The following is a 14,344-nucleotide window of genomic DNA, read 5'->3' as shown; positions in this document are numbered from 1 at the left end:
GAGAGTGTGTGTGTGTGTGTGTGAGAGAGTGTGTGTGTGTGTGTGTGTGTGTGTGTGGAGGAAATGAGATGTTAGCATTTAGGGCTCCCTCTTTGTTCCCATGAAAATTACATAATTCCAGCAATTAAATTCCTCTGCTAGTTAGCACTAGCATTAGCGTTAGCATCCAGGGGCAAATAACTGGAGATCAAATGAAGCTCTTTGTTCTCAAGAAGAGAGAATGTTGTGAATGGATCATTAAAAGGACCGCTGACACTTATGGCATTCATTTCCTTTCTCACAATACAGCAAGTAATGAGTATAGCAACAGCAGCAACAACAACAACAACAACTAATTGTGGAAAACAAATGAGTGAATAATGTGCCATCTGTGCTAGGCCTGGTCTGACGGACGCTCTTAAGGGGCAGTTGGCTGCTTCCTCAGCCCTCTAGTTCTGCTGCCGCCCACAGGATGTGCGGTTCCTCAGCCCTCTATCTCTGCTGCCGCCCACAGGATGTGCGGTTCCTCAGCCCTCTATCTCTGCTGCCGCCCACAGGATGTGCGGTTCCTCAGCCCTCTATCTCTGCTGCCGCCCACAGGATGTGCGGTTCCTCAGCCCTCTATCTCTGCTCCCGCCCACAGGATGTGCGGTTCCTCAGCCCTCTATCTCTGCTGCCGCCCACAGGATGTGCGGTTCCTCAGCCCTCTATCTCTGCTGCCGCCCACAGGATGTGCGGTTCCTCAGCCAAACCCACCTCTGCGGCCTGCCACAGGATGTCCACGTTCTTGTTCTTCCTGGCGTGCACGTTCTGCCCCAGGAACCGCAGCAGCTCTGGAAGACACGTCTGACTCCGGGATCGGGGCAAACCTGCGGAACCGGAGCGGTGATTACACAATCTCGCAAAACCAGATCTGATAGGTGTTGAAGTGATCATATGATTGACTGATACTCACAGTCGTCGGGCAGGACCTCTTTGAACTGCTCGTAGTAGGAGTTGAGGCGGGAGAGGCTCTCCAGGTTGATGACCTCCTGCAGGGACGTGTCTCCAAACCTGCACACACAGCCAGAATAAACTGGGGCACAGCAGCGCAACAGCTACAGTTTAAAGGGCAGCTCACGCCAACACACCTCGACGATAACTGAAAGAGACTACGACGATTTATGTCCTTATCGTTATCTGTCAGCTCTAGTCATTTGTTTGTGGGGAACCCCGATAATAACACATAACTCCTCCGCTCTTCCCCGATAACACAAATACCGTAACTCTGTAATACTGTAACTCCTCCATTCTGCTAATGTCTTTGTGGGGAACCCCGATAATAACACACCACTCCACTCTTCCCCGATAACACAAATACTGTAACTCCTCCATTCTGCTAATGTCTTTGTGGGGAACCCCGATAATAACACGACTCCTCTGCTCATGCCCGATAACACAAATACTGTAACTCTGTAATACTGTAACTCCTCCATTCTGCTAATGTCTTTGTGGGGAACCCCAATAATAACACGACTCCTCCGCTCATGCTCAGTGTGTCTCGTACTCACTTCTCGGCGAGCGTCTGCTGCTCGTTGATGCCGACGTTGAAGAGCACCGGCTGGACCCTCAGCAGCATCCCGTTCTGGATCTCCCGCGGCAACGCGTCGAACAGCGTCCCTGGCAACGGGATGCGGACGTTGAAGCCGTCGCGGTTGCCGGTGATGACGGGCAGCATGTCGGGGGCGGCGCCCGAGCTGGCCTGCGTGACCTTGAAGGTCACGTTCCGAAGGTCGTTGACGCCGACGCTCATGTCCTCCAGCATGGAGAGCTCCTCGCCTGAGACACACACGCCACACACACACACACACACACACACACACACACACGGTAAAACACTTCTTCAGCTGAGAACCTGGTGGAGCCTGACAGTAAGATGTGTACTGTAAGTGGGTAAGGGTGTGTAAGTGTGTGTAAGTGTGGGTAAATTACATTACAATTACATTACATTTAGCAGACACTTTTTGTCCAAAGTGACTAACATACTGTATGTCAACTACATTACAAGGGCTGACATTGTCATTACATTGTGCCCGGAGCAACTTGTTACTAAGGTTACTAAGTGCCTTGCTCAAGGGCACAACAGTGGAAGGCGAGAATCGCACCAACGACTTTCAGGCTACTATGCGCTAGCCCAGCTCCTTAACCACTACACTACCACCGTCTGCAGTAAGTGAATAAGTGCGTGTAAGTGTGTGTAAGTGCGTGTAAGTGTGTGTAAGTGTGTGTAAGTGCGTGTAAGTGCGTGCCCACCGTAGGTACTGAGGAGACTCTCAAACTGAGCCAGGAGGCCGATGGTGTAGAGCTGCCTCAGAAAACCGTCGTCACGGAGACAGTTCCTCAGCTTGATGATGAAGCCACAGATTAGAGCAGTGAGCTGCAGAGAGGAGAGGAGAGAGTGGGTTTGACTTCAATATCATTATGTGTGTGTGTGTGTGTGTGTGTGTGTGTGTGTGTGTGTGTGTGTGTGTGTGTGTGTGTGTGTGTGTGTGAGAGAGTGTGTGTGTGTGTGTGTGTGTGTGTGTGTATATGCGTGTGTGTGTGTGTGTGTGTGTGTGTGTGTATTAAGATAAGAAAGTAAGAAGATTTTGTTTGAGAGACTTTTTAGAGAACTATCTGTATTCTAAGTGTGTATTTGTGTGTGCATGCATCCGTGTGTATGTGTGGACAGTATGTTCATGTGTGTGTGTGTGTGTGTGTGTGTGTGTGTACATGAGTGTGTGTGTGTACCGTCTGGCAGAAGACCACGTCGCGGCGGTACTGCAGGTCCTGGTCAATATCATTATCTGTGTGTGTGTGTGTGTGTGTGTGTGTGTGTGTGTGTGTGTACCGTCTGGCAGAAGACCACGTTGCGGCGGTATTGCAGGCCCAGGTCAATATCATTATGTGTGTGTGTGTGTGTGCGTGTGTGTGTGTGTGTGTGTGTGTGTGTGTGTGTGTGTGTGTGTGTGTGTGTGTGTGTGTGTGTGTGTGTGTGTGTGTGTGTACCGTCTGGCAGAAGACCACGTCGCGGCGGTACTGCAGGCCCAGGTCAATATCATTATGTGTGTGTGTGTGTGTGTGTGTGTGTGTGTGTGTGTGTGTGTGTGTGTGTGTGTGTGTACCGTCTGGCAGAAGACCACGTCGCGGCGGTACTGCAGGCCCAGGTCAATATCATTATGTGTGTGTGTGTGTGTGTGTGTGTGTGTGTGTGTGTGTGTGTGTGTGTGTGTGTGTGTGTGTGTGTACCGTCTGGCAGAAGACCACGTCGCGGCGGTACTGCAGGCCCAGGTCAATATCATTATGTGTGTGTGTGTGTGTGTGTGTGTGTGTGTGTGTGTGTGTGTGTGTGTGTGTGTGTGTGTGTGTGTGTACCGTCTGGCAGAAGACGACGTCGCGGCGGTACTGCAGGCCCAGGTCCAGGGCGATGGTGGGCGCTGAGTCTTGCATGAGCAGGAACACCATGGACTTCTTGGCCTTGTCACTCATCATGGCCACACACTCCATCAGCGTGGTTAACAGAGGGTACAGCGCCTCGCTCCACTCACCTGACACACACACACACCGATACACACACACACACACACACACACACACGCGCACACACACACACACACGCGCGCGCGCACACACACACGCGCGCGCACACACACGCGCACACACACACACGGATACACACACACACACGGGCTCACACACACACACACACACACACACACGGATACACACACACACACACACACACAGACACATGAACATACACACATACACACGGATGCACGCACACACGCACACACAAATACACACTTAGAATACAGATAGTTCTCTAAAAAGTCTCTCAAACTAAATCTTCTCACTTTCTTATCTTAATTCTTATCTTACGTCTATATCTTAGAATGCTCTATATCTTAGAATGTTCTACATGAGCGTTCTCTAATTTACTCTACAAAACATACATAGAATGACAAAGAATGGAGGTAGTGTGACATTTAGCAGAAGCACTGCGGGCAAAGGAGACAGAAGCGGGGGGGAGGGGGAGGGGGGCTGGCACTCTTACCTGCGGAGGCCTCCTCGCCTGCTGGACTGCCATCTAGAGGAGTGGAGTGGAGGCGCAGCATGCATGGTTAAGACACGCAACACAGAGAACATGGCAACACAAATAGCACAGCTTAGCCTGGCCTATAGGAACACAGGAGATCCACTAGCACAGCTTAGCGTGGCCAATAGGAGCACAGAAGATCCACTAGCACAGCTTAGCCTGACCTATAAGGACACAGGAGATCCACTAGCACAGCTTAGCCTGGCCTACAGGAACACAGGAGATCCACTAGCACAGCTTAGTCTGACCTATAGGAGCACAGGAGATCCACTAGCACAGCTTAGCCTGGCCTATAAGAACACAGGAGAGCCACTAGCACAAACAACCAGGACTTAAAGCACACTATTAAGTATCTGCACTCAGGAGCTAAAACACACAGCAATCACTTCTACTCGTATAAATCTCTACTAAAAGATAAAAAACGTATCATGACCTGCATCATCTGCCAAAACCACTTGAAAGTATTAAATAAAAAATATATAAATAATTGTATAATTATAAATAACATGGCCCTCCTTGAGCCTCATTAAACCTGAGCATCCTTTTGCAGCGATCTGCCTTTAAGCATCGTTGGCATTTGGATGGACAGTTACCATGATGCATGTTACGCGTGAAGTCTAAGGACTGACCTCTGGGCTTTATTGTGCCATATTATATATATATATATATATATATTATTGTGCCATATTATACATTATTATACCATGATGCAAATGACATGTGAAGTCTAAAGACCGGCCTCTGGGCTTTATTGTGCCATATTATATATATGATTATATATATATGAGACTCCTCTCAGTGAGCAGGACGGCACATTTCAGATCTCCTTTCGCTCAGCCTCACTGACCTCTGCCATACGAGCTTCTGGAGCTTTGCAATACTGCACCGCAGAGAGCCATCACACACTCTTCCTCCACTGCACTGAAACATCACACACACACACACACACTGCCTCCACTGCACTGAGCCATCACACACACTCTACTGCACGGAGGCTCTGCCGCTGAGCCAGAATCAATAGCCAGTCCAGCGAGGGAAATGCATGGCTGGCCTGTCACCCAGTGGATATACGGCCCATATAGCATGTGCTTGTGCTTTCCCGCAGGCAGGCGGCGAGGCCCGCAGCATCGGTACAGCTGACCCGGAGACTGACACTGAGATCAGACAGGGAAAGCTGAGACGAAGCTGACGCAAGACCTCAGTGAAGACAGTCTGGAGGACGGACAGAGACTACGAAAACTGCATCGCATTCCAAATGACTACATTCAGTGGAGCCCTGCTACGGAAGGCTTAACTCACACATGGGAGATTCACATTGCATTGAATCACACACACACACAAATATACACAAACATCATGAGGAACAAACACAGTTTCATGATACTGATCAAATGATCAGGGCAGCTAATTATTAATCCATATTGAACCACTTCTGTTTAATCCTGAGAGAACATAATCTGTTTGATATTCTGACGATATTACTGTGCACTGCAAACAGGACGTTAAAATGTCAGAGAATGCAAATGAGGCGTCACAGGGTCTGAAGTGCAAATATGAGCCGTTTGATGCGCTACATGCTAAGCGCTAAGTGGAGAGAATGAGGAGCATGAGCAGAGATGAGAGCAGGCCTCGCACACAGCACACATCAAAACACATGTACACGCTTTACAAAGCCAGGACATGCCACACAAGAGAGGAGAGAGAGAGGGTGCAGAAGAGAGAGATAGAGAGAGAGAGGGTGCAGAAGAGAGAGACACACACAGAGAGATGGAGAGTGATGTGATCAGACAGACCGTGCTGTGAATACTGATGATCAAGGGGGTCAGTGCACTGTAATCTAGCTGGACCCTGCGCTACGGTCTACCCTATGGTCACAGGCCTGGAGCTGAGCTACTTACTCAGAGAACAACTAGCTGATGTTGCATTTATCATTTCTCACACCTCTGGACATGCTGCTTTGCATATATTGTGTTGTAATGGGGGTTTTGGCATACCAGACGTAACGCTAAGCTGGGGATCATTTCTACTGCAGCAGGACAGCTCTAGTCAATGCAAAATAAAGGTCCATAATGGAGCCCAATGGTGCCTTGTGAACAACAGATGAGGAAATGGAGAAATGAATAAATGCAAACGAATAGAAATGTGCAGAACACAGAACTTAAGAGCTAAACCTACAGTTAGCGGAGTTTCTGTTAGAACCCGGGTGGCATGCAACAGGCAGTGAGGATGATGACGGTGATGAGGGTGACGATGGTGATGAGAGTGACCTCTGGTACGGTTCTGGCGGCTGTGCATGCTGGGAGGAAGGTAACGACGATGACGAGGAGGAAGAGGAAGAGTCCTTGGCGGAGATGGGGTTGATCCAGAAGGCTCGCGTCTTCTCGTTACCTTTCTTAGGAGTGGCGCCGCCCTGCTGGTCGCACTGCGCCATGTCCTCGCTGCTGTCGCTGTGCAGCCGCTCCTTCTGCAGCAGCTTGTCCACACGCTGGATTATACACTCCAGACTCTTGTCCACGTTCAGCCACACCTTCTCCTGGAAACACACACACGCACATCAAACATTGACATCAGTTTCTGAATCACCAAAAACCAAGGAAGCATGTCTTTTCTTTGGAATTGAGTAGACAGCTGCATTCAAAACCATTGTTGACATATCTGCTGCACTTCTATTTGGTTAAATGACCCTTGGAAGTCAGAAAATCAGGGAAGGCTGAATTTAAAACTAGAGTTCCACAAGGCTCCATTCTTGGGCCACTGCTATTCATCATTTACATAAATTATATTTGTAAACATGTAAATGCTGTTCACCTTCATGCACATGACACCGACATCTATTTCATTGCCATGAGAGATGCTGGTAAAATTACAGGAGGTCTTGACAGCTTTACAAGAAAATGTATTGAGCTTAAAGTTGCTGCGCACTCACTCTACTTCCAATTTAAAAACGTTGGCACAAATCATTACCTCACAAGGACAAGAAATAGAGATGGTGTCAGGGTACAAATAAAAAAAATAAACAAGCTAAACTCAAACTGTAATCAGAGTATTTAGACCTAACAGATTTAATCAGATCAAATATCATGTTCGATGTGGTGAAAACACCATTCCTTTTTAACGTTTACAATGTAACACTAACTGCGCCCGTGGTGGCCTCCTTACCCACTCCTCCTCGTGCCAGTTTAACACTAACTGCACCCGTGGTGGCCTCCTTACCCACTCCTCCTCGTGCCAGTTTAACACTAAGTGAGCCCGTGGTGGCCTCCTCCTTACCCACTCCTCCTCGTGCCAGTTTAACACTAACTGCACCCGTGGTGGCCTCCTCCTTACCCACTCCTCCTCGTGCCAGTTTAACACTAACTGCGCCCATGGTGGCCTCCTTACCCACTCCTCCTCGTGCCAGTTTAACACTAACTGCGCCCGTGGTGGCCTCCTTACCCACTCCTCCTCATGCCAGTCCACGTGCAGCGAGGTGCGGCTGTTGCTGCCGCTCCACTTGGCCAGTAGCGTGTCCTGGTCGTTGCGCAGCACCACCTGTTCGGCGTCGGCCGAGGGGGACACCTTGGAGGCGATGTACTCCGGCCGCGCCGCGTTCAGAGCCTGGATGGCCGACGCCAGCAGCTTACAGTCGCACACCGTCACCAGCTGCCGTGTCTGAGGGAAACCCAACAGTTACAGTTACACCATTCCCTTCAGTTAGCATCCCCTTCAGTTAGCATCCCCTTCAGTTACTGTACGAACACATTTCTACAACACACAATGGCCTGGGACCAGAAGACATTTAAGACATGCTAGTCCTTTACAATCCCAACAGGTCACTTAGATCTACTGGCAGCGGTCTACTTGTTGTTCCCAGGGTCAGATCTAAGCCCTGCCCTGCTGAAATGGCAGCCTTGTAGCCCAGCTATGCTACACACTGCCTTCTCCTGAAATGGCAGCCTTGTAGCCCAGCTACCTGTATGCTACATGCCGCCTTCTTCTGAAATGGCAGCCTTGTAGCCCAGCTATGCTACACACTGCCTTCTCCTGAAATTGTAGCCTTGTAGCCCAGCTATGCTACACACTGCCTTCTCCTGAAATTGTAGCCTTGTAGCCCAGCTATGCTACACACTGCCTTCTCCTGAAATTGTAGCCTTGTAGCCCAGCTATGCTACACACTGCCTTCTCCTGAAATTGTAGCCTTGTAGCCCAGCTATGCTACATGCTGCCTTCTCCTGAAATGGCAGGCCTATAGCCCAGCTACAGCAGCTGATGAGATGGCAGGCCTGTAGCCCAGCTATAGCAGCTGATGAGATGGCTACACACATTCTATTCAGCATGAGGGTGATATAGAGGACACAGTTTAATACATGGGCTGAAGAGCAGAGGAGAAAAAGAACTATCAATTATCCCCTTGAATGATCAATAAGGCTCTTACAACCAGGCCTGTGATCAATACTCCACTGGGGGAGGAGGACAAAGAGCCAGCTTAGAGTGAATGATGACTAGGGAAGGAAGCGCTCTCAGGATGTCACACGTAAGAGGAGATGCATTACAGTACACGGAGAGGATGTACATGTAGCAACACCCCACTTCATTACTATTCTTGCTTCTTGCGTCACCTTGTTTGCTGCTTCGCCTCCTTCTGTGAAAATCTTACACTGACACAGAACCCCACACTAGCCTACAGATATTAGAACAGATCTCTTAGAATGAATGAAGGTTATTCAGTTGTGAGTCTGAGGTTTTTGTGATTTATTATGGAAACAAATGAGCCAGCCTTTAACTGACCTAACCGACACGTTGCTTATTGCAATGTGGTGGCAGAGGGCAGTAGCCGTGGTGATGTGGTGGCGGTGTGTGGGCAGAGGGCAGTAGCCGTGGCGATGTGGTGGCAGAGGGCAGTAGCCGTGGCGATGTGGTGGCAGAGGGCAGTAGCTATGGCGATGTGGTGGCGATGTGTGGGCAGAGGGCAGTAGCCATGGCAATATGTGGGCAGAGGGCAGTAGCTATGGCGATGTGGTGGCAGAGGGCAGTAGCCATGGCGATGTGTGGTGGCAGAGGGCAGTAGCCGTGGCGATGTGTGGGCAGAGGGCAGTAGCCGTGGCGATGTGTGGGCAGAGGGCTCACCTTGTCGGCCAGGATGGCGAGGGTCCTCTCCAGGCCGTTGGCGGAGCGCTCCTTGGCGGCGCGGGAGAGGCGCTCGGTGTAGTAGCTGACCTGCGTCTTCAGCGTGTTGATGTGGGCGATGATCTCCTTCGCCCGCACGATGTCCTGAGGGATGTACACGATGGACTGGGAGCTGGACAGAGCGCTGCTGCAGGGGCCACACAGACACGCCAGTTAGCCAGCGCTTACACACACACACACACACACACACACACTGTCCTGAGGGATGTACACGATGGACTGGGAGCTGGACAGAGCGCTGCTGCAGGGGCCACACAGACACAGACACGCCAGTTAGCCAGCGCTTAAACACACACACACACACACACACACACACACACACACACACACACACACACACACACACACACACACACACACACACACACACACACACACACACACACACACACACACACACACACACACACACACACACACACACACACACACAATGTCCTGAGGAATGTACACGATGGACTGGGAGCTGGACAGAGCACTGCTGCAGGGGCCACACAGACACGCCAGTTAGCCAGCGCTTAAACACACACACACACACACACACACACACACACACACACACACACACACACACTCCCATATACACACACGATGTCCTGAGGGATGTACACGATGGACTGGGAACTGGACAGAGCACTGCTGCAGGGGCCACACAGACACGCCAGTTAGCCAGCGAGGAGCTCTTATAGCGCCGCCAACACTCACACACACTCTCATAAACACACACACACACACACACACACACACACACACTCTCATAAACACACACACACACACAAACACACACACACGAACACACACTCCCATACACCCATACACACACACATACACACAGACACACACACACACACACACACATTCCCATATCCACACACACACACTCACACAAACAGAGCAACAACGGACTTGTGAAGCCAGCACCCATCAGGTATTAAAAAAGAGTTTGTTCCTTATCAGGGACCATCATCAGTAAGCATCAACGTAACAGTTCACCTCACGGTTGCCTTGACTACCATATAGGCTTGATGCTTGATGCAAAGTCAACTGCAATTTTGAATGCAATGTCACATTCCTACACATCCTTAAATTGATTAAATGGCTGATTTGATCTCTGGTTTTCAAAAGCAGTTTAAACTGCACTACACACTAGTCCTGTAGACAATAAACAGCTCTGTGAACATACTCATCAGGCTGACTGCACTGTATTCAGCATCAATTTCTGTGACTCTTTTTATAGAGACAGAACTGCCAGTAACACTGACTGCTCATTATTGACTTCTGCACAGTCATAACCACTCATGGGACTATTGAGGAGATCTGATAAAGACATTGAGCTTCACCACCACTGGGTGTTGGCCCGTAAATGTGGTACACCAATGCGTAAAACACCAACTATCCATGCACACAAACACACACACACACACACACCATAATAACAGACACTCGCGTACACAAACCCACATATAAACTCTCTCTCTCGCTCTCCCTGTGAACATAGCTCGCCGTTCTAATAAAACACACAAGCACACAGTACTAGCACAAAGTGATTAATACACACTCTCTCTCAGTCAACCACCCACCCCCCCCCCCCCCACACACACACACACAAGCGCACACACACCGACAAACAGAGTTGGATGATGTGTTGCAGTGAGCGCAGCAGTAATGTGTGTGAGCGGGCGTGTGTTTACATAACTCTCTCTGGTGTTCTACATCAACAGCATCCCTCCTCCAGACATCTTCCATCCCACAGAGAGGAGGCCCAGTGCACACACACACACACACACACACACACACACACATGCGTGCGCACACACACACATACACACACACACACACACACACACACATGCGTGCGCGCGCACACACACTCACACACGCGCGCACACACACACACACACACACACACACACACACACACACACACACACACACACAGAGTCAGCCCACAGAGAGGAAGCCCAGTGCACACACACACACACACACACACACACACACACACACACAAGCACACACACGCACACACACACAGTTATCCCACTGAGGGGGCTGAGCGAGCACCCTGCACAGCTCAACTCCACATGACTCACAGCAGGTATGGATGCGTACTGTACCTCACACTCATCTCTAACCTCATGACTCAATGCACTTCTGGAGTAGATTAGAAACTATCCTAACAACATTTATGTGTGTGTGTGTGTGTGTGTGTGTGTGTGTGTGTGTGTAAAGGGAGAGATAGAGAGACTATCAGTTCGACTGTTCGACAGTTCGACTATCAAACTCCTCACACCGTGTGTGTGTGCGTGTGTGTGTGTGCATGTGTGTGGACATGGAAACAGAGAGATAGAGAAAATGGATAGACAATCCGTGCAAGCAACTCCTCACACTCTCTTTGGGTCTCAGACCCAAACTCGTGTTCTGTTCTGCGACCACTGATCTGGACTGACACACACACACACACACACACACACACACACACACACACACACACACACACACACACACACACACACACACACACACACACACACACACACACACACACACACACACACACACACAGATCTGAGCGCTGATGGATGACAGCAATAAGGCTCCAGGCTGCATTGCCTCTGCACACTCTCACTCCACAACCGCTAGCCCATCCCCTGATTCAGATGGCCACTCACACACACACACACACACACACACACAACCGCTAGCCCACCCCCTGATTCAGATGGCCACTCAGGCAGGCAGGGGTGGGCCATCAGTGAGAGTGTGGGTCGGTAACTAGCTCTGGGACCCACACACACACACACACACACACACACACACACACACACACACACACACACACACACACACACATACACCCACATACACTCACTCAGCTGCAGGACTGTCCACCCAGAGTAGGCTCCACTAGGGATGGGTATCATTAGGATTTTATCGATACTGATACCAAAATCGATACTGATTAACAATACCGGCTCTTATCGATACTCTTATCGATAATTTACACCATAGCAAAGAATGGACATTACGGATGAAGTAGAGGACAAACAGGGCACCGTGCCAATCACTCAACACCACACCTACTGACTTCGTCGAATTACTAATAGGCACATACTGTAAATACCGATAGTAGCACCGTTTGTCTGGGATCTTAACAATACCTTGGTATCGACGAGGCATGGACTGGTATCGGTCTAGTATCGGTTATCGATACCCATCCCTAGTCACCACCACATCATCTTAAGTGACTCCAGGTCCCTATCTCACTCAGCCTTGACCTTCAGCTGACCTCAGAAGGACGAAGTCGGCCTATAATATGTGAGGCTAATTCACTATAAGACTGAGCACAGAGACCCGTTAGTAATGAAACAAGTAGCAACACAGGGAGTGACGGGTAGTGAAACAAGAGGGGAACAGAGACCGAGACTCGGACTGCTCAACAAAACGTGTAAAAGGTGCAGCACACACCACAGCGTGAGTTAATGGCCACATGTAAACACACACACGTGTATGTAAACACACATGTATATAAACACACATTTACATGGACGGGGCAACTCAAATGTGACGGGTGGAGTCAAATGAGAACGCCAACACTCGTTCATGCAGAGAGAAACACGGGGAGAAAGGAACAACCAAGGAAAAGCATTCCCGTCGGAACACACACACACACACACACACACAACCAAGGAAAAGCATTCAGGTACAAAACCACTCACCATTCCTCCTCATAAATGCTGACCAGAAAACAAAAATCAACATTTCAAAAGCCAGAAAAACAACAATAATAATGTACCTTAAATAATCAACGAATAAATATTTATAAAGATATGATGCACTTAAGCCACTGAATACAGCCAACAGCCACATGGAAGCACTAAAAATGATGATAAGCTTTCAGATAAAAAAAATAGAAGAAATTAAGAATTAAAAATGCTGAAAAAACATGCAATAAGTCAATGCTGATTGGCATTGCTCTTATATCTGATGACAGAGCTGGCTAAAAACATGGAAGCATGGGCGCAAGATTTCACATTTCCTTTGGCAGATAATATACTGTAAGCTTGCGTTCGGCCATAACACCGGAGATACTAGTGGCACTGAAACAACGTTGCATTGTTTCCGTCTGTACAGAAATACACTCAGTAGAAACGTCGACTGTCCACCAGTTAAGCAGTGTGCCGACACAAACACATGCAAGTCGGCTTCTATCAAGTTCAAAGTGGAGAACGGACATCCTGGGTGTGCCTCAACAACAGTTACTTAACAACTCCAACCTGCAAACTTTAAAACACACGTAGCGTCACACTTAGCGCCACACTGTGCATGGCGCTGTGTGGAGCGGTCACTGAACGTTAGCAAGCCAGCAATCAGGGCTCCCACTCCAAAAAAGTTTGAATTTCATGGACTAGAAAGCTGAACTGTCATATACAGAAAAATGGTTTGTCTTTGTACTTGGCGGATAAAAATAAGCCACAGTACTAGACGAAGCATGTAAATTAATCCAAGAAAGAAATATATTGCACAGAAGATATTATTTTGATCAATGGCAACTAAAATTTGCACATTCAATAAACAAAATTCCCTAAAATTCCATGACTTGGACCAAAACAATTATCAAATCTCCTGACTTTTCAGGAATAGACTCTTTGCAATTCCATGACATTCCAGCGGGAACCCTGAGCCCTGTATAAGCATGTGTATCATGATGTCAAGTTGCAGAGCTGGATCTGAGGTCCCAATCTAGAATGAGGACATCACTAGTTACTGCAGTTACAGCTGAATCTATAATGAGGACATCACTAGTTACAGCTGAATCTATAATGTGGACATCACTAGTTACAGCTGAATCTATAATGTGGACATCACTAGTTACTGCAGTTACTGTCAGATCAGTAACAGTAACAATAGCATTCCCCCTCCAGACAATTGCACTCATTGATGCAGTTATTCCTACTGCATTCTACCTTTTTAACATTTTTTCCTAGAGTTGTTGGAATTTCTTCAAAAAGCTTGAAATGTTCACCATGTTGTACGTCGCTTTGGTTAACAAGCGTCAGCCAAATGTAATATGATGTAACGTAA

General features: G+C 48.6%; 1 protein-coding gene across 6 annotated transcripts in view; it reads right to left on the bottom strand.

Moving 5' to 3' along the window:
• Window positions 1-14,344, bottom strand: part of inpp4ab (inositol polyphosphate-4-phosphatase type I Ab) — a 56,467-nt gene that overhangs the window by 10,278 nt on the left and 31,845 nt on the right. For 2 of the 6 annotated variants that reach the window (XM_062528513.1, XM_062528512.1), the window contains 9 exons: window positions 9,203-9,386; window positions 7,532-7,747; window positions 6,272-6,629; window positions 4,055-4,087; window positions 3,373-3,545; window positions 2,272-2,395; window positions 1,530-1,797; window positions 935-1,032; window positions 736-848 (listed from right to left, as the gene is read on the bottom strand). In XM_062528513.1, coding sequence (XP_062384497.1) covers window positions 736-848; window positions 935-1,032; window positions 1,530-1,797; window positions 2,272-2,395; window positions 3,373-3,545; window positions 4,055-4,087; window positions 6,272-6,629; window positions 7,532-7,747; window positions 9,203-9,386 — 1,567 coding nt within the window. Of the gene's footprint in view, window positions 1-735; window positions 849-934; window positions 1,033-1,529; window positions 1,798-2,271; window positions 2,396-3,372; window positions 3,546-4,054; window positions 4,088-6,271; window positions 6,630-7,531; window positions 7,748-9,202; window positions 9,390-12,978; window positions 12,997-14,344 lie in introns of all 6 variants that reach the window. The other 4 variants (XM_062528510.1, XM_062528514.1, XM_062528511.1 and 1 more) reach the window with 4 other exon arrangements.

Source organism: Sardina pilchardus, chromosome 23 (genome assembly GCF_963854185.1).
Source record: "Sardina pilchardus chromosome 23, fSarPil1.1, whole genome shotgun sequence".
NCBI classification, from domain to species: domain Eukaryota; kingdom Metazoa; phylum Chordata; class Actinopteri; order Clupeiformes; family Clupeidae; genus Sardina; species Sardina pilchardus.
Note: the sequence above shows the minus strand (reverse complement) of the source record. Positions and strands in the feature narration are given on the sequence as shown.